This window comes from Indicator indicator, chromosome 28 (assembly GCF_027791375.1).
Source record: "Indicator indicator isolate 239-I01 chromosome 28, UM_Iind_1.1, whole genome shotgun sequence".
NCBI lineage: Eukaryota > Metazoa > Chordata > Aves > Piciformes > Indicatoridae > Indicator > Indicator indicator.
The window spans coordinates 7,883,484-7,909,155 of NC_072037.1; the positions used below are offsets into that span (position 1 = coordinate 7,883,484).

Below are 25,672 nucleotides of genomic sequence, written 5' to 3' on the forward strand. Positions count from 1 at the left end.
TGCAAACCTACTGCTGGTACAGCACAACGTTCATTAGAGCTGGCTGGAAATTTTCAAATGAAGGTACCTGGGGCAAAATATGTCTGTTTTCATTAGACTATCTGGGTTAAAACAAATAGCAGAGGGGAAGTGGTGTCTGTGATGAAATGATTTGTCTCTTGCTCATCTCCAACACACAGGTTTATGGTTTGCTTCCCCTGGCAGTTGTTATCTCCAGGAGCTACGCAGCAGTTTGTTGAGCAAACTGTGAAGACAGGAGGCTGTACAATGCTGAGCTGCCCTGGGGTCTTCGAGGCATTACTACACTGGGCATTGCTGCCTTGTACTATTTTTTTTAATGGCTGGAAGCTCTTGTCTTGGAGCCTGGTGCCTCAGAGCAGTGCAGCGTAGCCAGCACCAGCGCTGTGTCGCACACTGGCTTGCCCTTACACAAGTGCTCTTGTGGTTCAAGGAGATCTCATTCACCCCAGGCTGAAGGACTGCCCAACCAAGGGCTGCCTGGCCCTGGGTCATGCAAGGAGCCACTCTGGGTGTTAGCAGAGTGGGTGGCCATGCACATCACTGCCCTGCACCCACTGGCTGCTCCCATGGCTGTGGTGCACCAGCCAGCATGCGAGCAGCAGGCGCTGCGTCCAGCCCCCCATCCCTGCTGTCCTCTGGGCAGAGCCAGGCTTTCAAGGACATACCAAGGGCTTACCTGAGCAAACAAAACCAAACTAAACAATCCCCTCTTCGCAGAGCTGGAGTTTAATGACACATGTGGCTAGATTAAAATATGCAGGAGCAGGTGAGGGTGAGAGCGTGGGGGGACAGAGCACAAATGCACATGCTGGGTGTAGGTCTTGCTGCCTCTGAGATCCCACTCCTATGCCTGAAATGCCGCAGCACTTTTATTCCCAGGTGCCTTGCCCATGTGTCCACTGTGGGGAGGAAAGCTGCAATGCTTCTGGGTGGCATCGTCTGGAAAAGAGTCTAAGCATGCCCTGCTTAGACACTTAATGTGGAGCAAGATCAGACACCTGCTAATGCACTGCTTCCTTTGACAAAAGAAAATGTAACAATGCAGCAAAAATGGTATCTGTCCATCCCTGGTGCTTATTCACTGCACTGGCTGCTTGAGTGACCCCATCCAGAGGCTGCCCTGGGAGTACTCGGTGATGGTTGGTAAAAAAAATAAAGGTAAATATGCTGGGCCTGTACCTGGGGAGCTGGTGATCTGCCCAAAGCCAGGCAGGGAAGTCAGGGAGACAGCAAGGAACTGCTGCTGGCCAGCTCCCCATCACTGCAGCCAAGCAGAGATCTGAGGCTTAGCAAGGATTTCTGGTTTTAATTCTACCCACCTCCATGGTGACATTGGCCTTTCTACAACCTGAAACAGGAGAAACTAAATGGCTGCTTTAAAGCTCATAAATCCAGCCTTGTCTGAACACCCCACCTTCCCCAGCTTCCCAGTCACTTCTAACACCCGCCAGAGCTTTCTGCAGCAGCTGCTGGTTCAAAATACCCTTTGGCAGCAAAGAGCTGCTGCCATCCCTGAACGCAGCCCAGGTGGCAAGAAGTGCTGGTCTCTGAGGTGCCTTGAGGACCTGTTGTGCCGAAGTGTCCAGCTGGACACCTCAGTATCAGATACCTTGGGTATCCACTGCCTGCAACCTGCAGCTTTGCTGTCATGGAGGGGCCCAGGAAGCTGCCCAGGGGCAGCAAGAAAGGAGAGGAGACATGCGGAGAAATCAGATGGATGCAGCCGGAGGAAGCACAGGCAGCACTGGGGCTGGGGCTTCACACCTTGCCTCTCCCTCAGCTGTTCAGGGAAACCTGGATCTCCCAAAAGCTTGACCAGGACTGCACCCACCCAGGCAGTTTGGAAATAAAACTCCCCGAAGACTGAGCAAAAACCACCTGCCCTCTGGGCAGCTCCACCATGCAACCACAGAAACCAGTATCAGCAGTAACAAAAATTAAAGACAATGATGCAGGCAAATGTTACCTGAGGATTTGAATGCTGTCAGCTCTACAGCCTGAAAGAGGGGAGAACATTTGTTAGCAGAAGGTACAGGTCAGATGGCTTTGCTGCTGGCAACTCCCACCACACTCCTTGGGGCCAGAAAAGGCTCCCCACCAGCCAGCTGCCACACCACACTCTCCCTCCCACTGAACCACTGTACAGGCCAGGAACTGGAGCCTTCATCCTGTTTTTGGAGGGATGGACACCTCACAGAGCCCCCCTGGACACAGCTGCACCTCTCAGCAGTGCCTGGCACTTGAGCTGCCACCCATCTCCACATACCCTCTCCAGGTGCCCTCCAGCCCTGGGATCACCCAGTGGGGTAGACACCATGCAGGAAACCACAGGAAAATCCAGGAGAAAGATGAGAGAGAACTTTGTCCCCCTGTGCTATGGTGGAGAGAGCACACACAAGCCTGCACCCTGTGCTTAAGTGATGGCTAAAGCTCTGTGAGGTGTGAAATTCCTGCTCCCAACCCAACAGTAAAAAATATCACCAAACAACATTTTAAAAAGCTGAAACACAAAGAACATCTCGTCTGTATTTGTATCCTCACTCGCTCAGTGTTTTGTCAGTTTAAGTGTTTTCAAACGTTTTAAGTAGCATCTTCTCTTCATCCAAACCATTGTGCAGCTGCCAGTGACATTCTTAATTCTCAGCTCCTCCACGAGTGCCATGACTCATTTAGCCAGGGAGCAAGAAAACAGCAGTGACTTATATAACAAGCACAGAAAGCAGCCCCTATCCAGCTGAAGGGGGCTGACCAGCTCTGAGGTGAAGATGGGGCTCAGATAGAAACCCCCTTGGCTGGCTTGGCACTGTGGGGCTCACAGTGATGTCGAGGGAGCACTGGGCAGCAGGGACGTGCCCCCTCTCCCCATCACTAGCATCAACCTCATGTTTTGCTCCATCTATGTTAGAAAGGAAATTAAAAAAGCAATGTTTAAACAGCAAAGCCAGAGCAAAGTCCTCGGTGACCCTCACCCAGAGGAAAGCACTTTCTCCCTTTGCCTCCTAGGAAATGCCAAGGCCTTGGCATTTAGGAGATCGACTGCCTCTTAATGCTCCCTGCCTTGGGAAACTCAGGCCCCTGCACTAATCTCTGTGGCCCACATCTCCTATCTGGTGCCAGGGGCTTAGCCCTGGTCCCAGTTTACACAGCCAGCACCTGGCTGGCTGAGAAAAGCATCACCTGCAAATGAATCCTGGTCAGCATCCAGCACGAGGGGAGGAACAGCATTAACCACAATATAAATCATGAGAGATGAAAATATGGATTTTATTGAGTGGCTTCAAAACCATATGCCAGCTACAGAAGTATTATCTATTGGATAAATAAGAGCTGTCTATGTGACACAGGTTTTCAAAGGATAAATATTAGAGAGGGAGAGAGAGATCCTTCAGTGAAAGACTCATATGAAAGTAGTGTTGGATTTTATTCTGAGGAAATTACAGCACTTGTATGTCAAGTGCACAAGGACTGATGATCATTTCAATAGTGGGAGTTGGAAGTGGTATCAGAGTAGTCAAATTTAAATTGTTCCCCACTCTAGGCTGTGCCTTGCTGAACTTTACGTCGGTCTCACTCTTGCTGGCAGCATGACACAGCCAGCCCTCCCTGGACAGGTGAGGGTGTGCAGGCTGGGATAGAAAGCCCCTGCCACCCAATTTTAATTTGCTGTCCCTGGGGGAAGTTTCCTGCCTTGCTCCACACCAGTGTCCCCTTGGTGCTTTACTGGTTCCAATTCACTGATTCTTCAGCTTATGTATGGCCCTGCTGCAATCACCCTCCTGGCCTGGCAGTGAAGCTGTTTCCACATTGGCTCAGGGGTGAGCTCTTGCCTTGAGCTCTCACTTGTGAGAGTGGCTGTTCTGGGGCCTCCTCCTGTCCTGCCCACAGAGCAATGCACTCCAGGTCCTGCCCTCAGAGATGAGCCCAGACAGGTCACTGGCCAGGAGCTTCTGCCTGCCAGTCCACCTTGCTCTCCATCCTATGCTCCTACAGAAGACAGCAAACATCCACTTGCTTCTGACTTGGTTACCGTGAGTGGCCACTATGGGTATAAACCCACACACCTCAAATGATTTAAATCTATATGTTGCTAATAACAAGTACATCTTTTAATAAACTAAGAGTCCTCAGGATGTGTATCAAAGCCTTCTTGATTTTGACAGACAGGCCATGTGCCTGGACTCCTCAGGGGGATGCTGCACTAACGTGCTGCTCAATGACTGTCAGCAACTTCCGTAACACCCTGGGACAGAAGGGATCAGCATTACCCTCCACTTGTGCAAGGGTGGATGAGTCAGGCAGCTTCTGGGGCTTGCTCAACAAAAATCACTGAGTCTGAACCAGGGCTGGTAATGCTACCAGGTGTCCTGAGTCCCAGCCCCTCACTGGAACCAGCAGACCCCATTCCTACGTAACTACTACGCTCAGTGTTTGGGTGAAGGTGGAAGCACAACAGAGGGCATTACATACCGGTCTCTCAGGTGACATAATTGATGAAATCCCCATGGGAATTTTGCCTCCAAAATTTCCTAGGGAATGAAGGAGCACAATGAGTGTGGAGATTAGAGAGTAGAAACACTCATGCTTTACCAAGAGCTTGGTGCTTAGTGTCCACTAAGTGCCTCCCACTAAAGCACATGGAATGAACCAGGTTACCTGCATAATTCCACCCACAGACTGGCTGGAGCATACAACACCTCTTTCCCAGAACCAGAAAATCCCATCTCCCACTGCTGCCTTTGCCTCTCCTTCCCCAGAGAATTAATTTTAATATACAACCATGGATTCTTGCCTCAAGAGAATATAAAGCTGCATAACATGGTGATGAGATCCCCATGCTTAGCCAGCCTGCAGGCATGAATTTGAGTCCTCTGAGATCCACAAGCATATGGTTTCTGCATTCCCTGAACATCCTTCATCCCATGCTGTATTTGCAGCTCCAGATCCATGTGCTCACACAGGCAGAACATGTAAGAGTTAGCACAGTGCCAAGAGAAAATGAACTAAAATTCAAGCTTTGAGAATAATATTTCTCTGTGGTCTCATCATACCTGGGCCAACAGCAATGACAGCCCTCTTTACCTCTGTTGGTGATATTCTTCACTGGAGGGTCTTTCTGCACAGTGTTTGACAAGGCACTCTCAGCTGCAGAAGGCCTCAGTTTCCCTGTCTCCCAGGAGGTTGTGTTTCTTGGACTTGATAAGTAGTTGATGGGATGCGAGCAGTTCTGTAATAAGAGGGGAGAGATACAGGACACTGAAAATTGCATCACAACTCTTTGCTAGATTCAGGTCCAGCTTTAAAGAAGAATTTCATCTGCAGTGAAGCCTCTGGGACTTTAACTCCCATCCCACCCTAGCAGAGCAGGCTGCTGCTTAATCAGCATAGATTATCTTTGGGTCTGCATTGTCCAAGAGGACTGCAAAGAAGAGAGACAACCTCTGCCATGTTCCCTACACAAGACTAAAAAATATAATACTTCTTTCCAACATCATCTCTTCAAAGGAGTACAAACACATCTAGGGCCCTCCTCTGGTGGGTACATGATGAACAAAGAGGGCATCAGGGCTTCCTTGCAACTTACTGTGAAAGAGAGTGCTTTCTTCTTGTCCTTCATCCTCCGGATGGCATTCCTTACCTGGAACAGAGCAAGGGCATTAGAGAGGGCCACAGCAATTCTATCAGAGCAAGAGATCCTCCAGCAAGTCATGGAGCAAATGCAACCACTGTTCCAGAAGTAGAGTCAGGGCTATGCTGCCTTTTGTACCTACTAAGATCCCAGCTACCTCCTTGACTGTTAATAAATGGTTTCTGTGATGAGTGACTAAGGCTCAGCCAGGGTCATTTCTTACCTCGCTGTTATAGACTGCATAGACCAGGAATATGTACAGGCCCTGAAAAGGAGAGAGCACATGGAGGGTTAGAGATGTACAGCTGGAATTGAGTTTGGTGGGCACTAGAATGGGTGAGGACTGGGCTAAGGGGAAGAGGCATAGACAGTGGGCATGGCACTGCCAGAGATAGCTGGGCAGAAAGAACCTTCCTTAAGATATTACTTGAAACCAGGCTTTTCACAGAGTCAAAAGGAGTGGCAGTCCCTTAGTCCTTCTGCCTTCTCCTCTCCCCTCATTTCATTCAGGGGGAGCAGGCATCTCTCACTGGGCACTCAGCTTCCTGAGCCTGAAGCTCTCCCACACTCCCATTCACTCGTGCATGCAAAACCCTCCAGGAAACACCTCCTTCAGATCTCAGAAGAACAAAACACCAGGAATTAATTGCCAGGGGAACTGAAGTGTGGGAAGCAGACCTCCCTTCCCACCCAGCACCAACCCCAGATGGGCTTTTACTAGCCTCCTGCAGACCAAGTGCAGCATGATGCCAGGGACAGTTCCTCTGTCCATACAGTGACAGACCACAGGACCCTCTGACCCAAATTCATTCTGGCATGGACCCAGAGGCTTTGCTTAGCCCCAGTCTGGACAATCTTTCAACTGGGGTTCCAGCAGTACAGCCTCAGCCACCAAATCAGTGTTGTTGTGTGCACACACTGAGGACCAGCAAGCAATGACACACTCTGCCATGACCAAATGCTTGGCCATAGCTACATGTCTAGAGCCAGTGCAGGATGTGCTTGGCGAGAGTGCCCAGGGCAGGGCCAGAGTGAGCATTGCCTGGAGGCCACAGCCTGGGGCTAATTACAGTCCAGATCAACAATTTTGGCCTTAAAGCAGCCCTATCTGGCCCACCAGATTTATGTTATATCTGTGGGGTGTTTGTTATCGCAGCTAGATAAATCAGCTGCAGCAAGAAAAGTAATCCATCTTGTCTTCAATGAGCCTTGCTCTTCATCTGTGAGCTCTTGGCAGGCGTAATGGTAGCAGTACCCTGGCGCCGTGCCATGACCTGTCCTTCAGCCAGCAATGCTGGTCACTCCCCCAGACCAGATTTCTGGTTGGGCTGCCAAGGCAGGTCTTCCTTGAAATAATCATTCTGGATGAGCCTGGGGAGGGGGGAGTAGTGAGGTCGGCTGGGAGGAGAGCGAGGAAGGAGAGGAGGCCCAGCTGCAGCAGCGAGCGGAAGCGGATCTGTGGCTCTGCAGGAGCCCACCCCTGCTCGTGCCCCTGCCTGCATGCCATCTTCTGGCAGGGTCCACAATGCCCTGGCCTCCATGGCTCCCTGCTCACGGTGGGACAGGCACTAGGTGGCTGCAGGGTAGAGCACGGCACATCCCAAGACCCACAGAGCAAGATGGATGCTCTGTCCTGCTGTGTGTGCTTCACACGCTCAGCTGTGTGCAATGCATCTCCTGCTACTCTCTCACTGGAGATGGGTGAGTGGCTCTGAATGTTCTGGTGATGACCCTGAGCCAGCCTCAGGAATATCAATCCAGCTCTACAAGTTCAAATGGAGCCAGGAAGCTTTACCTATACTGCTTCTTAACTGCAGGCACCTCCACCCAGCATTGTGTGCTTGGCAGGGTATTGGTGATGCTGCCTCCGAAACTGTGGGGCTGGAGGGAAGGAAGGCACCACTGTCTGCTCACCATCTTGTGAGGCTGGAGGGAAGGAAGGCACCACTGTCTGCTCACCAACCTGTGGGGCTGGAGGGAAGGAAGGCACCACTGTCTGCTCACCAACCTGTGGGGCTGGAGGGAAGGAAGGCACCACTGTCTGCTCACCAACCTGTGGGGCTGGAGGCAGAGGAAGGCACTGCTGCCTGCTCACCAACCTGTGGGTCAGCCACCTCTGGCACAGCACCACTCTGTCTTGCTTTTCAGTCACTCAAATGAATCCTTGTGCTGCCTGGCTGGAGAAGGAGTTGTCATGCTTGGTGTCGACGCACAGAGTAACCTTGAAGACAGGCTTTGGTTTCCGCAGATAAACAGAAAGCAGCCAAACAAACAAGCAACCACAGCAGCAAAACTTCCCCGCACAAGGCTCATGCATGAAGCAGCAGACTGGCCTTAATGGAAATTCCAAGGTGATCTACAAGACAGTCAGCAGAGGGGCTGAAATAGGATGGCTTTGACCCTGCTTTCTCTTCACCCTACAGCTTCCCACCAGCATTTCTCTTCTGGGGTAAAACTACAAACTGACCTGAACTTGGTGATGAAGGGACAGAGGCAAGCAAGCATATTCATGGACAAATCCTTAATTGTCTGTCCACACACAAGCCATGGCTCCTACTGAGCCTTAGGAGAAAGAAGAAAAACACAAGCAGCAATAACTAAGAAAGCAAGGGGGAAAAGCCAGTCCTGATCCAGCAAACATCTCAGCCAAGGTGGACTGTGTCATGATTTGTGAGAGAGAGTCTCAGAGGATGTGTCATCCAGAGAATGCCTTTATTCATTTCTGGTGCTGTTTTTGTCTCTCAAAAAACTCACATGCCCAGCACCCATGTAACAACAGCCAGCACCCCACAGTCCCTGTCTGCATCAGAGGCTGATTGAGCCATGGAGGATGCAGGTTGGGCACTGATGTCATCAGGCCACAGTCAAGGGTATTAGAAGTCACTGAACCAGGAAACTTGTGGGATTTCCCTTGCCAGTGCTGGGTCACAGAAGGAAGAACAGCCCCAAGTGCTACTGAAAAGCTTCTCCTGAAGGCTGTCCAGACCAGCACCTCTATGGTGTGTTCATGTCTTTAAGGCATGAACACTGAAGCACAGGGCACAGGAAGATTGCCAAGATGGTGCTGGGATGCTGTGCTCTGGTCTGCCTCTTGGTTGCTGTTGATGGACTTCATCCAGGTGGAGAAAGGTTTTTTTCTGTGAATGAAGAGGCGCTGGTGCTGTTTGCAGCTCTGCTCACCTGATCTCACAGCACTAAGCTGTGAGTTCTCCTCTGTTCAATAACCTAAGCATGGTGTGAGGAGACATGGATAACTGATGCTATATTTAATTATAGTTTAGAAAGGGCCTCCTGCACCCTTCTCATATCCTTAATAGTGGTAAGGCGGCGAGATGGCCCTTGTCTGGCCTTGGAACATCCCCATCTGAGAGCCGACCGATGTGCGTGAGCAGCACCCAGCTGCTGGAGCAGCGCCAGCCGCAGGCAGAACATCCCTGGAGCAACCACCCCCTAGTGCACGTGGTGATAACGCCTGCATGGCACCCTTGGAGAGCTGGGCCAATGCTACGCCGAAACCAGCCAAGTGTGCCAGAGGGAAGCACCACAAACTCTGCTGCTCCTAAGTGAAAGGAGCCAATTTCTGCTGAATCTGAAGAAAAAGGGGAGGTGATGGTGGAGAACTCCAGATCTCAGTGGTTTGGAGGGTATTACTCAGTCACTCTCTCGATTTAGATCTCCCTGAGTAGGAATTGCCCCTCAGAACTGGGCAAGGGACTCTGAAGAATATGTCTGTGAATACCCAGTTCAAAGGGACAGGCCTGACCGTGGGGGTGTCCCCAGGCACTATCTGTGCTGGCACAGGCTTAGCCCAGGGGTTGAACTCCCTGGCTGGCTCCCTGACAGCTGTAACCACCTGCCTGCAGTGGTCCCACCATCGCCTTGGGACCACTTTCTCCTGCCCATGTCGGTTAGTGCTTCTCTAGCTCCATCTACAGCTGCTTTCTCTCGAGGTTTTGAAAGCTTCTGCCAAAAAGGGGGGCGATGCTGCGAATCACAGGTGGCAAGCACGTGTTCTGGGACTTTTTGTCACCATGTGTCCCTGAGTTTCAGATATCCTGAGGTCCTGTCCTACCTCAGAGCAGAACGGAGTGCTCCTGGCTGCTGTGACTAATACAATTTGCTTTGCTCTCTTAACCACGTACACGCTGGTTACATTTTTTAAGTCTTTTAATGAAGCTAGTAAACTTAGAAGCAAATCCTGAGTATTGCTGTGCACAGCAGGGTTACTTGCTGTCCTGTAGAGATCCCTGTTAATACCAACACATTAACATCATGGCTTTGAGGAATCATAGCATTCAGGAGTCACAGTTATGGCCTAAAAAGGCACCAAACGACAGCTTAAAAAATGTAGCCAGATGCTACCTGAGAAAGAATGGAGAGTTTGAAAGAGACGACATGACTCACCCATGGTCTTGCAAGACAGAGCTAGAAACAGCACTCACACTCCCAGTCTCCTTGTGTGAGGCTCTGATCACCAGCCCATGTCACAATCTGTTCTACCTCACACTTCTGCATCCCATCAGATTCCAGTGCACCTCTCACCAGGTACTAGGAGCATCCCTGGGGAGCAGCTGCCTGGTTGCAGACAATACAGAATTTAGGGGTAAAGATTTTCAGTCCTTGATTCTTAATTCTTCTCTCATCTGCCTGCAGTAAAGTTCACTTCCAGGCAAAGGAGAGGTGGTTCTGCCTGTACAGTTTAAGAACCTCACAGTGTTTGTCAATAAGAATCAGATGAAAAACACTCATCTCAGAACACACATCAGCTAAGCAGCAATCAAGCACACTATGACTGGAAGTGCCCTTTGAGACACTCTCCACAAACAGCTCTGTTCTGACAGTGATGCTGGCACATGCAGCACATCCCTTCCCTGTAGGAATGAGGTTCCGATAGCAGCTAGGACATCTGTCCCATTAAACTGGACAGTTACCATCTGAATTATCCATTAAACGACCAAATCAAACCTCTAATGAGGTTTCCTACGTTCATATCAGTTTGGAAGTGTCATTTTGAAACCATGCTAATGTCAGAAAATTTAACACGAGAAACAATATTTGAACTGGAAAGCTGTGGCACAGTTTGGACCCTAGAGAAACTGATGATGAAGGGCCATTAAAGAAACAAGGTCTGCAGGGCTGTATTTCATATCTTAGGAGTGTGAATCTAGTTTCCTCAGACAAAACAGCACAGCATCTTGGGAAAGATGGGCTAGCCTTCAGAGCTGACAAGTGTCCCTGAGGATGAGGACAGGTAGAGTACACTGAAGCACAAGAACCTGCAGATACCTGCTCAGCTGTGATGTAGGAATCCACCTGGTACAGGACTCACCTGAAGGGAGTTCAGCACGATGAAGACATAGGCCCAAAAGATGCTGAGGTGGACAAGGACCCCACATGCCCATGTCAGCCCCAACACTGGCAGCAGCACCAGGACAGGCTTGGCTGTGGCCCTGACAGGAAGGAAAGCTTGGTGTTACCGGGGTGCATTTCAAAGCTGAAACATCACACACTGGCACACACCTCCCAGCCACCTGATCTCCACATAGGTCCCTGTCATGCCCCATGTCCTTGAGCCCAGGCAAAGCACGCCAGCCTGCCAAATGTTTTTCCCAGCTCTGCAGACCCTGCCCAGGGTCTCATCACAATCTGCCTGGGGCATCTGCTCTAGGTAACAGAGCACATGAATGGATCTGCCCTGAATAGAGCTTCACAGGTTTAGGAGCACCCTAGCCTGTATCTTACAGTTTAGAAGAAACTTTCCTTGCCTCCTTGCCTCCATGCTTGGAGACAGCTCTCCTCCCCCTGCAAGTGCCTTTCAGATAATACGTCCACCAAGAGGCACCCAAGATGGTAGCTATGGAACAAATTCCTCTGTAAACAAAATAACTGAGGGGAAAAAAGCAAACATTCCACCTCCCAGCCCCCAGTGTGCCAGCCCTGCTCTTTATTTATCACTGAGTTAGCAAGAAGAGAGCTCTTTGACGTCATTAGCCATGAGAAAACAGCTATTTTCCCCAAATTTCTGCTGCAAGGAGGGTTTCTGTATTTGTTTTATTAGTGTATGGATGTCACCATGCCCTGCAGCAATGCCCTATCTTCATGCTTCTGTAAATTTGGGAAAATTTATTTATGATACAGGGGAACAATGCGTGTCTAGCAGGGGTATCCGGCGCCAGCTAACAACAATAAAGATTCACAGAGGATGATAAAGTAATGACTCAAGCAGCAGTTTTTTAGAGGTCTCTATACTGACTGATTACAGAAGTCCACACCGCCTCTCCTTTCCCATGTATGTAATCCCCACCAGTGGTAATTTCAATCCACCAAATCCCAAACTCATCTAGAAAATCCTTGTTATAATGGCAAGTAGCCCAAACCCCTGCACTCCCTACAGCTGGCATCCTGCTGCAGGGCACACACAAGTGCTAAGGATGGGGTGAGTGTGGGACAAATTCAGTTATGACCTCTTCAAACAGGAACATTCTGTGAAGTGGAGAGGAGCTGCTTCTGCAGGGCAGAGCTCCATACAGTTCCATGGAAAATGGGCACCCAGTTGCTCCCAAACTGCTTTCTCACTTCCTCATGGTGGTGTTTTACAGGACATCTGCATGCCTGCCATCACAGTGGGCTGATGTTAGGGAAGGGGCAGACAGCTTGGTAGCATGACCCATGCTGTCACTACTGCAGATGACAGGGACACACACACCAGCCATTCCCAGACCCAAAGTGCTGCTCCTGGTGATGCCAACAGGCCCAGGTAGCTTTGACTTCAGCAGACGCTGCCAAGGGTCTCCTGTCCCAAAGTACTGAGAATTAGGACTGTGAGTTGCAGACATGGGAGTCCAGCACCAGGCTCCCCAAGCTGAAAGCACTGCCTGGGCTTCTCGGTGGCACAGACATTAGAGCAGACAGACTGCCTTTGGGTGATGCTCAGTTACTCTGGAGGAGAAAATCCTTTCTTCCCTGACTCCTCCTTTCACTTTGCTGAGAAAAAGACTCCCAGCTTAACAGCAATTCCACCATTTCATACCCAGAGCAGCCACAGATGGGAAAACCAGCCCCTTCCCTGCTCACCATATCTGCACTCCAATCTGGTTCTCCAGGCTGCTGTTGGGTGTTAGCATCTTTGATCTCCTGCGAGCACTGGACACAGTCACCATCACCACCCGGCACAGTACGAAGGTGTTCACCTGCAGGAGAAAAACCATTGGACCTTCTGTAATCTCAGCTCCTGTGGGTTGAGACTTTTCTGCTGGGAACACAATAGCTATCAGAACTTGGGCTCCTGAGAAGACAGTCAGTAAAGTGCCTCACAGAGCTGTCCACACAAGTGTGAAATCTAGAAAACTGATCTCAAAACCTCTCCTGCAGAACAGCTTCCCTGTAACTTGTCTACTCTAGACTCCCTTGACCATTGCACCCTTTTCTGCTACTGTGCTATAGTATAATGATACTCGTAAATATCTCAGGGACATAGATGTTCCCATATTAAGTTAAGGCAATGTCACACTCAACCTACACATTTATCTACATTCCAGATTTATCAGCTAGTACAAGAACTGTTCAGCCAAATTTTCTTAAAGCACCTTTTTTGCCATCAAAAAGTTGCTTTGGTTAAAGGGAATTATTTGTGTTGTGAAAGTGTATCTAAAGCATAGCAAAAATTCCAGGAAAGAGGCAGGCACAATGAGCCCTGTGAGTAAGCACCTTAGAGAAGTGCTGAGACCCCTGACTGTGGTTTCCTAAACCCAGACATGAAGCAGTCACACCTTCCCGGCAGGTTTTGGCACTTACGGCCAGGATGAAGAGCACAGGGCCAACAAAAGCCCAGATGACGTTGGCCTGAACATTCAGCCAGCAATGGTTGTCTGCCACATACTTGTTAAAGGAAGTTGCAAGAGTCACACCCACGATAATGAATGGAAGGCCTGCATCAAAAAAGCACAAATTAAATGCCAGGAAAAGCAGGGATGACCCAGGCAGGTCAGCTGTGATCTAGACAATTGCTTCAAACCCCACCATGACCAGACATGCTCTAGCATGAGCCAGCTTAGCCTCTGAAACCTCAGGAACAACATCCATTTACTGCAGCTGAAATCTGTTCCAGCTCTGTGAGACCAGATTTATACGCTGTCAGCATCACTCTCCTAGGTATAAAGCACTCCAAGTCCTGAGTCCTGATCAAAGCAATTTACTCCTCATATTGCTTTTTTAACAAAATGGACACAGACTAAACTAAGCCAAAATATTTGACCTGGTTGTCCAGGTGTGTGAGCACTGACCTGAAGAGGCTCCTCTCAGACTTAAACCTCAGCTTATTCAAATGAATTCTATGTCCCTAAAGAGTTCACTCAGAATAAAGGATGCTTAGTCTGCACCATATTTCTATTTTGATTGCTCTCAGACAACAGCAATGCTCTCCAAGAACAAGAACTTACCATAAACCAAGAACAAGAACTTAGCATAAACTTTCTTCTCTATTTTTAAAAAAAACAATTATTGAACTCCTGATTTTAGGGAAAAAACCCCAACAACAAAACAAAACAAACAAACAAACAAAACCCAAGAGAAATTCCTTTTAACTTGTACTCTAAGACTGGCAATTTGACACATAAAGATAAGAAAGCCTCTGCAGGCTCTCATGTTGAATCAAACCGAACCTTTTGGAATCTCTCCTATTGAAACATTTACTAGAGGTAAAATTGACACATTTTCCCAAGTGCCCAACACACAGAGTCTGTAGATACCCCAGCCTGTTGCATAGTAGAACTTCATTCTCCTCTCTTCACTCATATTAACTGCTATCACTTTGCTCCACAAGAGAAGCCCCTCTACCAGCATCCATGAAAAGGCTGCCATGAAGAAGAGATGAAGCAAAGCAGTGACCATGAAACACATCACCTGGAGAAAAGAGAAATCACATGTTGTTTCAGGAAGATTTGTCCTCTGGAAGTTTCTGAGTGTGTGTGGTCAGGAGGAAGAGAGCACCCTGCAGATTATGCTGCAGAAATGTATTTAAGCATCCACAAGCAGATGTTCTCAAGATGAATGGACCGGCTGCTGCAGCTCACACTCATTTCCTGTGCGACCATCTCAAACCACAGACAAGTGAACTGATAGCATTTTTTCCTGCATTTCATGGACTTTCCTTGCAGTTCTCTCATCTCAGAGCTGCTTGATCCAGCCCTGGGATGTGGAAGAGGACACAGGAAGGGACAGAACTGTCTGCTGCAGTTTCCTAAGTACTTACATTTCTTAAAGGATTTTTTGTCAGAAACAGACTGACAGAAAAAAATAGGTGAATCTCCTGACAGACTGCACAATGTATATATGCATGTCTCCAGACACAGAGACACAATTCATTCCTAGATGCAAGTTACAGGTAATTAATAAAAAGGATCACACTTCTGTTTCTGACAATAACACTTGAGCAGACCTGGTCCTCCTGGCTGAACAGGACACTTTCTCATGAGCTTACCTGGTTGGTCTTGGCCAATTCACTGAACATGAGCAAAGCTTCTGCTGCAGCTAATGCAAAGATCAGGTTCTTGTGCACAGTGATTCGTTCATTCTTGGGGACACTGAGGAAGGATAGAGAATGCCTTCAGCTGCAGGCAACTGAAAGGGTGCACATGTTCTCACTAGTCCTTGCTGGGCTGTGCAGACCTGCTTGGGTGACCTGGGATCTCTCTGCTACTCACAGCAAAGACAACAGTCCAATGAGGCAGAGACTGCCCTGCAGTGCCAGCACTTGGTGCTGGGCACACACTTGGGTACAGCTGCTCAGACCTTGGCCAGTGTTCCAAGGGACAAGCAGTGAGGAGGAGGTGGAGGGAGCAAGGACCATGCTCACAAGGGAGACCTCTGTGCTTGCCAAGTGACACAGAATGGTTGGCAGTTGAAGAAATAGTCTTTGCTCTATTTACTTCATAAGAATTACTTCTAGTAGAGCAGCTTTTACAGTAAATACTCTCTTTGACAACAGTCTTCCCATGGACACTCAGGTGTGTGCTCAGCTCATACAAGCATCTCCACAGAAACAACCATAACTGCACCCTCTTCCTAGCCAATGATCTCCCTCCTCTCTGTCACCAACCCTAAGGGCAGCTCCCCAGCCTCTCCCAGTGCACCTGCAGCACCCCACTCTGACAAAGGACACCTTGTTTATATGCTTGGTCTGAAATAAATTGTCAAACAAATAAAAAACAAACTAAAAACCACAGAGAAGGCTACAAGTGTCTGGACTTTTCTTACCCAACTGTCAAGAATAAAATGAAGGTGACTATCAAGGCACAGAAGGAAACTCCACATCCAATAAAAGTCAAAGTCTGCAGTGTGATCTCCTCCTTGGCAGTCCTCTGCTCCAACCATGAAACAAATGAAGAAACAACACCTCCCCAAATTAACCACAGAATTCTTGGAGTGCTGGTGCCCATCCCACAGAGCAGCCGAGAAAGGCTCCTTGCTTACCTGCATCTCGTACACCTGCAGCAGGACAGCAAAGTTTGTGGTGTGGTTGCAAAAACAGGCAGTGGAGCCTGGGAGAGATGTCACCACAGAGCAGCCAGTTGTGGACCACATCCCACCAGCATCTGGGCTAACATGCAGCAAAAAAAACAGAGAAAACACATGGAAATTACTACCCATTTCAACAGAAAGCCAAGGCATTAAGAGAATTTTGTTAACCCAGAAGAGGAAGACTTGAAGTGAGGAAAAATGTATCATAGACAGATCTCCATATGGACTTCTCTTTGGTTCATCCTGTCTCAGCAGATTTGCCTTATTGTGCATCAGGCACACACAAGAAACAGGTCTAGTGTCAGTGTATGCATTAAAAAGTACAGCTCAGCCATTACTGCTTTAAACAGAACTCAGTAATTGCATGGCTCTGGGCAGAGCTCCTTTAAGACCACATTCACTGGCACCATCACTGAACCAGGCATCTCTAACCCTCTGATCAGCTTGGCCTGCGTGCACATGGTGCATCTCCACCAGACTCCTGCTCTTCAGAACAAGCCAGCCTATCTCCAGCCAGCTGCTCTCCACTGTCTGGAGCCAGCAAAGCTCTGGATCTGAATTCCCTATGCAAAAAACAAGGCTAAGCAGGGCAGCAGGGCAGCACAGTCCCTTTGAGCCTGTCCCAGCACCAAGGGAAGACCAAATTCAGAGCAGGGGCTAGTTAACTGTTTGTGCAGCAACCTTCTGCTTCCAAAATCACCTTCCCTCTGCCTTCCCCAAACTGATCCATGCTTGTGAAAAACAGGGACCCCTGAGGAGCCTTTTTGCATCTGATGCACTTGAATGACTTAATTACCAATCATAATTTATCACAGCCTCAGTGCTCTCACCTCAGTGACATTCAGCAAAAACACATCTCAATGCCAAACAGTATTTATGAGGCTGGGAGTCCTGCATGTCTGTGGGACTATATATCTTGGACTAACCCTTCTTTGTTGCAGGCAACAATCATAATTAACTAGGGCTTTCCATTTTAGTTGTATATACCTCATTAAAGGTCACTTGCTTGTGAGTGACTTTTCCAAAGGATATCTTCCCTGGAGAGAGTGCTCTACTCCATCAGAGAGAGGATGCCAGCATGCAAAGCAGGGCAAGACTCACAGATCCCTGCTCTTACCATTACATTTCTATTGTCAAGTTTAGTTTTCCAATAGAAATAAAAGCTCATAAGTCTGGGGACCTGAACTGAATCAAAGCACCTGAGGCTGAAGTTCCAGAAGGCACAGATGGGCCTCACCAGCTTGTTGGGCAGGTCCTGCAGGCAGAGGGAGAAGAAGAGATTACACAGCTCTGCATGTACAGTATACAGCCCAATACAGTTCACTCATAAGGCTGCAACAAGGTCCATCAGCACAGGACAAACACCTCCACAGGGAAACAAGAGTCAAGGTGAAAGCCTTGGGCATGGGACACCCATAAGCCCAAGAACTCTGGGGGCCTTGATCCAAGTCTGGACACAGAGATGCTGCTGGACAGGGAGGTTTCTGAGAAGCACAGCCCCTCCTCGTGGTACCTCGACACGGTGCTCCAGGTGGTAGTGAACAGATGTGCTGATCTCCTGGTAGTCACTGAGCAGAGAGGATGAGATCACAGCAGTGCCCACTGTGGTGGTCAGGTACCTGTCAGGGAAGGCAGGAGACACAAGATGTGCTGAGAAAACAGGATCTCTCTTTACAGAAGACAGCTGGAGAGATATGGAGCCACTTCTGCGCTGTTTCAATGTCATCAGCAAAGGGCCTGGGCACAGAGCAGAAAGTATCTCAGATACCTGGCAAATAGAAACCACCACCACTCCCCCTGTAACAGCAGGAGGTGACCATATAGATGAGGCACCAGGACATCCCAAGCAGCTGAGCTGTGCAATGCCTGAACCAAGGGTCCCGCGAAGGAGCAGGACGTTAGCTGGGCTGGATGTGCGAGCTGCCATCCCCACCTAGTGTTCAGAGACCTCCCGGGAGATCAGCGAGGCTCTGCCTCCTGCCTGCTCTGCCAGTCCCCATCTGCAGAGGCAACCCAGTTCTAGCAGCTTCTGTCTCCACCGGAGGGGAAGTTGCAGCAGCCCCAGCCCATCCCAGCAGAGCAGATAACCTCAGGGGAACCAGAGGCTCATAGAAGAGCCACCCCAGTGCACAGAACCATAGAATTGTTTAGGTTGGAAAAGACCTTTTAGAGGATCGAGTACAAACATACAAGCCAGCACTGCCAGGCCACCACTAAATCACGTCCCTCAGCACCACATCTACATGTTTTTTTAATCCCTCCAGGGACAAGAACTCCACTTCCCTGGGTGGTCTGTTTCAGGGCTTGACAACCCTTTTGGGGAAGAAATTCTTTCTAGCATCCCACCTAAACCCCCCCGGTGTAACTTGACGCTGTTTCCTCTTGTCCTATCACTTGTTACTTGAGAAAAGAGACTGACCCCCACCTTGCTTCAACCTCCTTTCAGGGAGTTGCAGAGAGCCCTCAACCTCCTTTTCTCCACACTAAACAACCCCAGTTCCCTCAGCTGATCCTCAGAAGGCTTGTGATCTAGACCCTTCACCAGCTTTGTTGCCCTCCTCTGGACACTCCCCAACACCTCAGTGCTCTTCCTGAAGTGAGGGGCTCAAAACTGAACAAAGTATTTGAAGTGTGGACTCATTAGTGTCAAGTACAGGGGGACGTTCACTTCCCAAATCCTGCTGGCCATATGGCACACAGGCAGCCACATGGCACAGCTCCAGTATTGCCTTGGGATCTCCTTTACATTTTTCAGTCTCCAGATGCATGTTGCAGAAAGCAGGGACAAACAGGATGAGATGGAGCAGGGTGGAGGTGACCCTAAAACAGAGGCACTAAGAAACTCAGCACAGACTTGGAAATGAATTCTTCTTCTAAGAGGGCAACCCTGGGATGTGTGAGTGGGAGGGGTTTACTCACTTCTGTCCACTGTCAGAGGCAGCCATGTCCTGGGAGACAGCACTGACACCAGCACTGGACAGGCAGTGCTGCAGGGAGGTGTAGCCAAACCACATGTTCTTCATTATGACTTTTTGGAGACCTGGAGGCATAGAATCTGTATGTCAGCATGACTGCCCGAATCTGGTGGTGCGATACATGGGGTCCAGGGCACCTACAGCTCCAAGCTGTGTCTGAGAGAGCCGGTAGATCCTGTGGACCTCTGGAAGTCCCCCACAGCCCATCTCCTTTTCACCAAAGACATCTCATCCTCACACTTCTCCAGACATGTGTGCAGGGTAAAGAGTTCATGCCATTAAGGAAGATGCTGCAGAAGTGCCAAGGGGAGACCTGGGGTATCACAGCCTACCTCTGGCTTTCAGTCTTTGCATTTCTTCTGCAGGAACTTCAATGAGGTCATGCATTCCTTTCTCAGGGCTCTGGACCAGGTATGCCTCACTGCTCAGCTCCTGTGTGTCCAGCTCTAGCTTCCTGAGCTCTGCCCCTGTGGAGAGGTAAAATCAGGACTGAATTGGGATTCTGCCTCCTTCCCAGTAAGATGCCCTCCCGCATCTCTGCCAGTGCCACTCACCAACATTTCCATGCTGGATTGTGATCTTTGTCCTCCCTGAAGTCAGCAGTGGGGCTAAGTGTGACAGCATTCTGTCACAGAGCTCAACAACAGCCATGGGCCCACTGATAACCTGCAAACACAGAGAGAGCAGTGGAAACCAGCACCTGCATCACCAGCTCACACCTCCCACAGTTCACAAAAGCTTTCTTAAACACTTGGTCCTTTGCAGAAAAAGAGAAGTTGGGACTCAAGACTTTTGATTTTCTTTGCTTTGATTTCTTCACTAAAGGATGTTCCTGGTTCCTTTATCAAGGAGAGAAGACTGGCAATGAGGGAAACCTGCTGGCTTTTATAAAAAGCCATTAGACCAGCATGAAAATAAAGAACTAGATAAGCTTCTAGAAAGAAAGTAGACTTTTAGACCTGACTTTTGATTTTTGCAAAGCTGTAGCACAACCATCCTCTATTCCTGGAAAAGGCTCCACTCAGAAATAGAGTCCACTGCTGGAAGGGTAGCAGGTGACTGGCCCCATTACTTAAAGTCCTGCATATGCTGGGCAGCACAAGTGCCACCCCTGCAGTACACAAACAGAAACCCTCTCTCCTTCAGCAGATAGAGCTGCACCACTGCACCAGCTATGCTGGGCCAGAGCTGGTTTTATGCCACTACAAGAAGCAGTGAGTAATTGTGGCCATGGAGACCTAGGCAACTCAAAGTGATGAGGTAAACTCTGAACTATTCAGCATCCTTTCATCTCTGGAGGTCTCTGGCTTGGTTCCTGGAGCTCTGGCCAGGCCAGACACTGTCACACATTTCCCAGTGACAGGTGGAGAGTGTAGACCATACAACAGACACAAAAGACCCACGTGAGACAGGAAGAAGCTAATGGAGAAAATCATAAAGAGGTTGAGATGATGGAGTTGCCTCACACAAAGCCTGATGGTGTTTTGAACGGCATGGGGGCTGATGACAGATAGCTCCTTGGCAGCCCACCCACAGAAAATACAGCAAACTATAAAGTGAAGGGTATTGCCCTGCCAGAGACAGCAGGATGTGGGAGCAAGGAATCAACAAAGCACTGGGAATCTGTGAACTGTGGGCAATGCCATAAATCCAGGCTGTAAAACTGGGGAAGCTTGATGAGGGTTGAGATAACCACTGGAGGGCTTCGCAAATGAAGGCACCACTTGACAGCACTTGTTTGCAGAAGAATTACTTCTCGCCTCCAACATATGAAGCAAGAGCAAAGGCAGCCAGCCCTTATCTGACCTGACAAAGAGGCCCCATGCCCATGCTTGAGGGTCCCCAGCCTGTGGTCATACAGCAGGTCAAAGGAGCTGTACACAGATCAAGATGAGCAGATGCAGCACACAGCAGCCAGGCTGCTGGTGTCACCATTACCTGGCTAATTGATGACCACGTTTTAATATTGTGCTCTTCCAAGATTAACTCAGTCACTTCCATGTAATAATGACCCAACTGCTCCAACATCTCCAGCTCCTCTTCCTCCTGGACTTCCACATCAGAAGCTTGCTTTAGTATTTGAAGCACCACAAGGAGATCAGATGACTCCAGCACAGGTGTCTCTCCTTCTCTCAGAACAGTTGCCAATACATCAAGAGCACCAAGAGCAACAGAGAGGTTCATGTCTTGGACATCACTTGTGAAAACATTCTCAGGAATCTGCCATGGAAAAGATGTTTGAGTTCAGTGCAGAGCCCTGATTCTGCTTGATCAATTATGCCTTGGCAGTGCCCTGCACACCCTCACTGGTCTGAGGAGACTTGCCTGTCCAACCAAGCATATCTTAAGCAGACGGATATATGCCCTGACATTTTGAGTCTCTCAGCCTCAGCAAGATGAGTCAACTTGAAGCAACACTTTGCTTGTTTGATCACAGAACAAGTTACAGCTGTATTGGTCACACTCTTCAGCAGCAGCTCTAAAAAGATCATAGGCATAACTGCTGGCAAAGGGAACTCAAACACCAGTAGGTGCTAGCAAGCTCAACCCAGCAGCTCCTGCCTGCTTCTGGTGTTAGCTGCTGTTGGGGCTGCAGGACTCACCATGGTCCTCTCTGCAAGCACATTCACACGGCCAACAAGTGAGCGGCTGGATTCCAGCTGAGCTTTTTGCAGTTGCCAGTATGCATCTGAGAATAAAACAACATCACAACCATTGCTGTGGTGTCTAGCAGCTTGATGGGTACGTTTGTAATACAGTCAAGGCAAGGACACCTCACAGCTGTGCTGTACTTTATTTCTATTACAAGATCCCATCTGGAGAAACTGTCTAACGCTTCTCTTCTACCTCATCATCATGTGCCCCTGGCCAACCAGTCTGGGTAAACCTGGACTGGAAGGCACTCTACAACACTGCATCCAGAAGCCACGTAACACATGAAACCACTGCTTAACTGGAAAACAGCAAAACAACCCATGAGAGTGTGTGAGACTGAAGCAAAGTCATAGCTAGAGTAAGCTTTGCATGTGGTCTTTTCAGAGCAGACATGAGGTCTCCTCATCACTGGCCATCATCCTAGCCAGGACCTCCAGGAGTGAATGCTGTGGGAGTAATGAATAAATAAATAACAGATGCTGTACCCTTTCTGTAGCCACAGACAAAAGGCAAAGACTGCAAGCAAGACACGTAACTGAATCCACTGCTGCCAACTTCAAAAACTCGGCATTCCTCAACAGGTCCTGTGGAAACACAGAAAGAGCAGGTCCTGGTACCCCAGAGATACAACATCCCCAGCAGGTATCATGCCCCCTGCAAGCAATCTGCAAGCCCTGTGTAGGCAAAAGCTATGGACAAGCAGCCCTAGAGACAGAGCAGAACAGGAACTGAGCTCAGAAACTGCCCCTGACCTGCCTGGTAAATTCTCCCTGGAAGGAACCTGGAAGAGGTGGCAGTACCAGGTCCTGAGTTCATGATTTACCCAACAATGTCATGACAGTCTGGCTGAGAGACTGATTCCCTCCTCCCAGGAGAGCACTGAAGGACCAGGTGTGCAAACCCCGGGGAACAGCACTGCCAACAAGCCACATCTCTCAGTAGAAGAGAGTCTGCCATTAGACCAGGACATCTGAGCAGCTCTTTGCTGGGGTCATGGCAGAGATTTTCAGTGACCAGGAGTTTAGTGATGACTAGGCCTTTAAGTAAAATTGTAAACTGCTCAGCTCAGCCTTGAATGTGCTTCTGCTTTCCTTCCCAAAGGAGAAGCATCATTCCACAAACTGCACCAAAGTTCCTCTACAGATGGAAGTGGCTTCCCAGACCGTGCCTGTGTGCCGACTCACCACTGCAGAAGGGAGCTGGAGCAGCAAGGACAGACAATGAGCCTTACCTGGACAGAGAAACTGTGCTGTCACTTCCTGAACCGAGCTTTCAATCTCCAAAGCGTTTGAGCTCCACTCAAATAAAAGGTCTTGCTCTACCATCCAGCATGACCGAACCTTCTCAATCTGCTCTGCACTGAGGACTTTCTGCCATATGTGCAAGTCAGTGATGTTCCCACTGAAGGACTCTTTCTCTCTGAAGGTGCCCCCCAGGGAATCTTGATCTTGGCCAATTATGAAAGTCCCCTGGCCATAGATGGCCTGGGGGGCAAAGGGCTCCATAGCACACAAACCGCTGGCAGATGCCCTCCTTTTCCCGTCGGCATAGATGGCCCACGTCCCATTTTCCTGCTGCCAGGTCACACAGAAGTGATGCCACTCTCCATCAGCACGGAACACAGGCAGGTATGGGGAATGGTGCTCATGGACTATGAGAGCAAATCGAACAAAGCCTTCCTCGTCAACAAATCCACGAAGCTGGAACTCATTAATGAAAGCTGGCACAGAATAGGAGAAGATGGTAGCAATCTCCTGGGTCCTGGTGTCCCATTGGAGGTGGGCACAGGCTGTGACAGCAGGCAGTGCTGGGAAGTCAGAGAGCACCTTTGCATATTTTGTGTCTGTTTTGTCTCCAAATACCAATACTGGCACAACGTGATTCCCTAGAAAGAGAAATTTCAGCCAGTATAAAGGAAGAAGCATGGGCCAAAGCCCATGGGGTTAGCACGGTGACAATAAAAGACAAGTGGCAACTTTTCCAGCCAAATTATTGGGTTTTTTTCAGAGTGAAAAAGATCCACAAGTGAACCTATCTCCAAGCAGTCCAAGCCCACTCATACTCACGTCTCCATTTCAACTTGTGCAGGACACTATCCCTTTCTCTTAGCCACACAGAACCTCTGATGTGGTGGGACTGCAGCAGTGCACTGAAGGAAGCTTGCTCACTGTCCTGGGGTTCAGAAAACAGCTGAGCAAAGTGTTGTTCACAGTATCTGTCTGCATGCCACCAGTCCAAAGCAGTGGCCACATATTCATACATGTGTCTTGAGGTCTCAATTGTGACAGGAGCAAAACCTGGAAAGACACACACTGTGTGTGAAGAACAGAAAGCCTCCCCAACCCACTGCTGTGCCACATACACTTCAGGGTCAGACTCCTGCAGCACCCCCAAGCATTTACACACTCCGCATGGTGCACATTGGGGGAGCTGAGGGTAGGACCCCTTGGAATGTTCAGCGGGCATAGGATGACAGAAAAGACCAGCCTGCTTTAGACTTACACTGGACATCTGTGAGTGTGCTCACAAACTGAATCACTGGCCCAGGGCTGGAGCTGGGCACACTTCTGTGGGATATGCAAAACCATGCTGAGCTCAGCCCAAAGGAAAAGCTTGCTGTGGTACACACAGTAATTGCCCTCAGGGTGGTAACAGCTTGTCCAAAGCAGTTACATAAAGCAAATTTTCTCATTGATCTGCACTTCCCAGGTCCTACCAGCCTCTGCATTTGCAGATCCAATTTGCAGGCACAGAATAATCTGTTTTGTTTGCAGCTGCAGCAGCATAAAGGATACCAGAAAGAGTTTCTTTACCTCTATTTCTGCCTCTGGACACTTTTAAAATGCCTTGTTTCTCTGTGCTGAATATTGCTTGTAAAAGCATACAGAAGTGCTGATGAAAACACTAACCTTTAGAAGTCTGATTCTTGGCAAGGGCTGCAAAGGCAAACAGACTCCTGGACAGACTACTGACCTGTTGGAGAGGACGTGTAACGTTCATATTAAGCATTAATATTATCTCAAATGCTCAAATTTTAAAAATTACTGTAAAACTCACCAGAAAGCTGAAGAACCAAGAATCAGGTCTCAAGTCCCTCCTAAACATGCTGACCATCTGGAAAGCTTTCACCCTTTGCTAGAATAAACAAAATATTGCTAGAGATGCATTGCAGAGACAGAAGCATTCTTCAGAAAGCTATTTCTCAGTTCTGATTTCCTCATGAAGTCTTGAATCAAAAAAGAGAAAACAACTCCTTCTGGAATACCCATCCTGAGTAGAATCCTATCAAAATAATTCTCGGTTCTTCTTGAAGAGCTCAAGGTATCATTTTAACATTTGTTTCCAGGATACAGAATAATTAATCATAAAACATATGCAGGTGTGTATATTAACACAGCCAAGACAGCAGAGCCTCTTTGTCTGTATTAACTAAACTAAAAAGCCATAAACTGCACTGTTAAACAGTGTCACATCACTGGCAGCTTTTCTCACTCCAGAACAGAACAGATCCTGCAGACCAGTAAATCCATGAGCAGTGCCCAGACACACAGCTCAGTATCGTGGAGCTGTTCCAACAGCAGGACTTTGCTGTGAGCCCCCCACCTCAGCACCTCTGTGCCGGTGAAGGGAAGGCTGGAGCGTGGAGCCCTATAAAGCCCAGTGCAGTTGTAGATCAGGGTATGTAAGACGCAAACATGGAAACTGGCAATGTGCCCTCCAGCGCAAACAAGTCCTAAAGCTGTCTCTGGGCACTGACACTGCCAGCCGTGAGTAATCTCTTTGCTCTTGATGGAGCTCTCCTACAGTAAAAACACACATTGAAGCACTTTGCTGCTAAGGGACTGAGGAGACCTTAGACTCTAAATACGTTCATAAT

The 25,672-nt window shown here is 48.9% G+C and overlaps 1 protein-coding gene across 1 annotated transcript; it reads right to left on the bottom strand.

The window, feature by feature from the left end:
* Positions 1-890: 890 nt before the first annotated feature.
* On the bottom strand, positions 891-24,900 carry ADGRD2 (adhesion G protein-coupled receptor D2). Its single transcript, XM_054393239.1, has 25 exons — positions 24,853-24,900; positions 24,705-24,768; positions 23,862-24,092; positions 23,027-23,680; positions 22,281-22,379; positions 21,744-21,829; positions 21,079-21,360; positions 19,695-19,806; positions 19,473-19,607; positions 19,085-19,205; positions 17,679-17,784; positions 17,365-17,420; positions 16,118-16,244; positions 15,902-16,005; positions 15,126-15,228; positions 14,395-14,548; positions 13,442-13,575; positions 12,722-12,837; positions 10,977-11,097; positions 5,871-5,912; positions 5,603-5,656; positions 5,101-5,245; positions 4,489-4,547; positions 1,988-2,018; positions 891-994 (listed from the first exon to the last, which is right to left on the bottom strand). Exons 1-25 carry the CDS (start codon positions 24,898-24,900, stop codon positions 891-893), a joined length of 3,288 nt encoding a protein of 1,095 aa, XP_054249214.1.
* Positions 24,901-25,672: the final 772 nt, after the last annotated feature.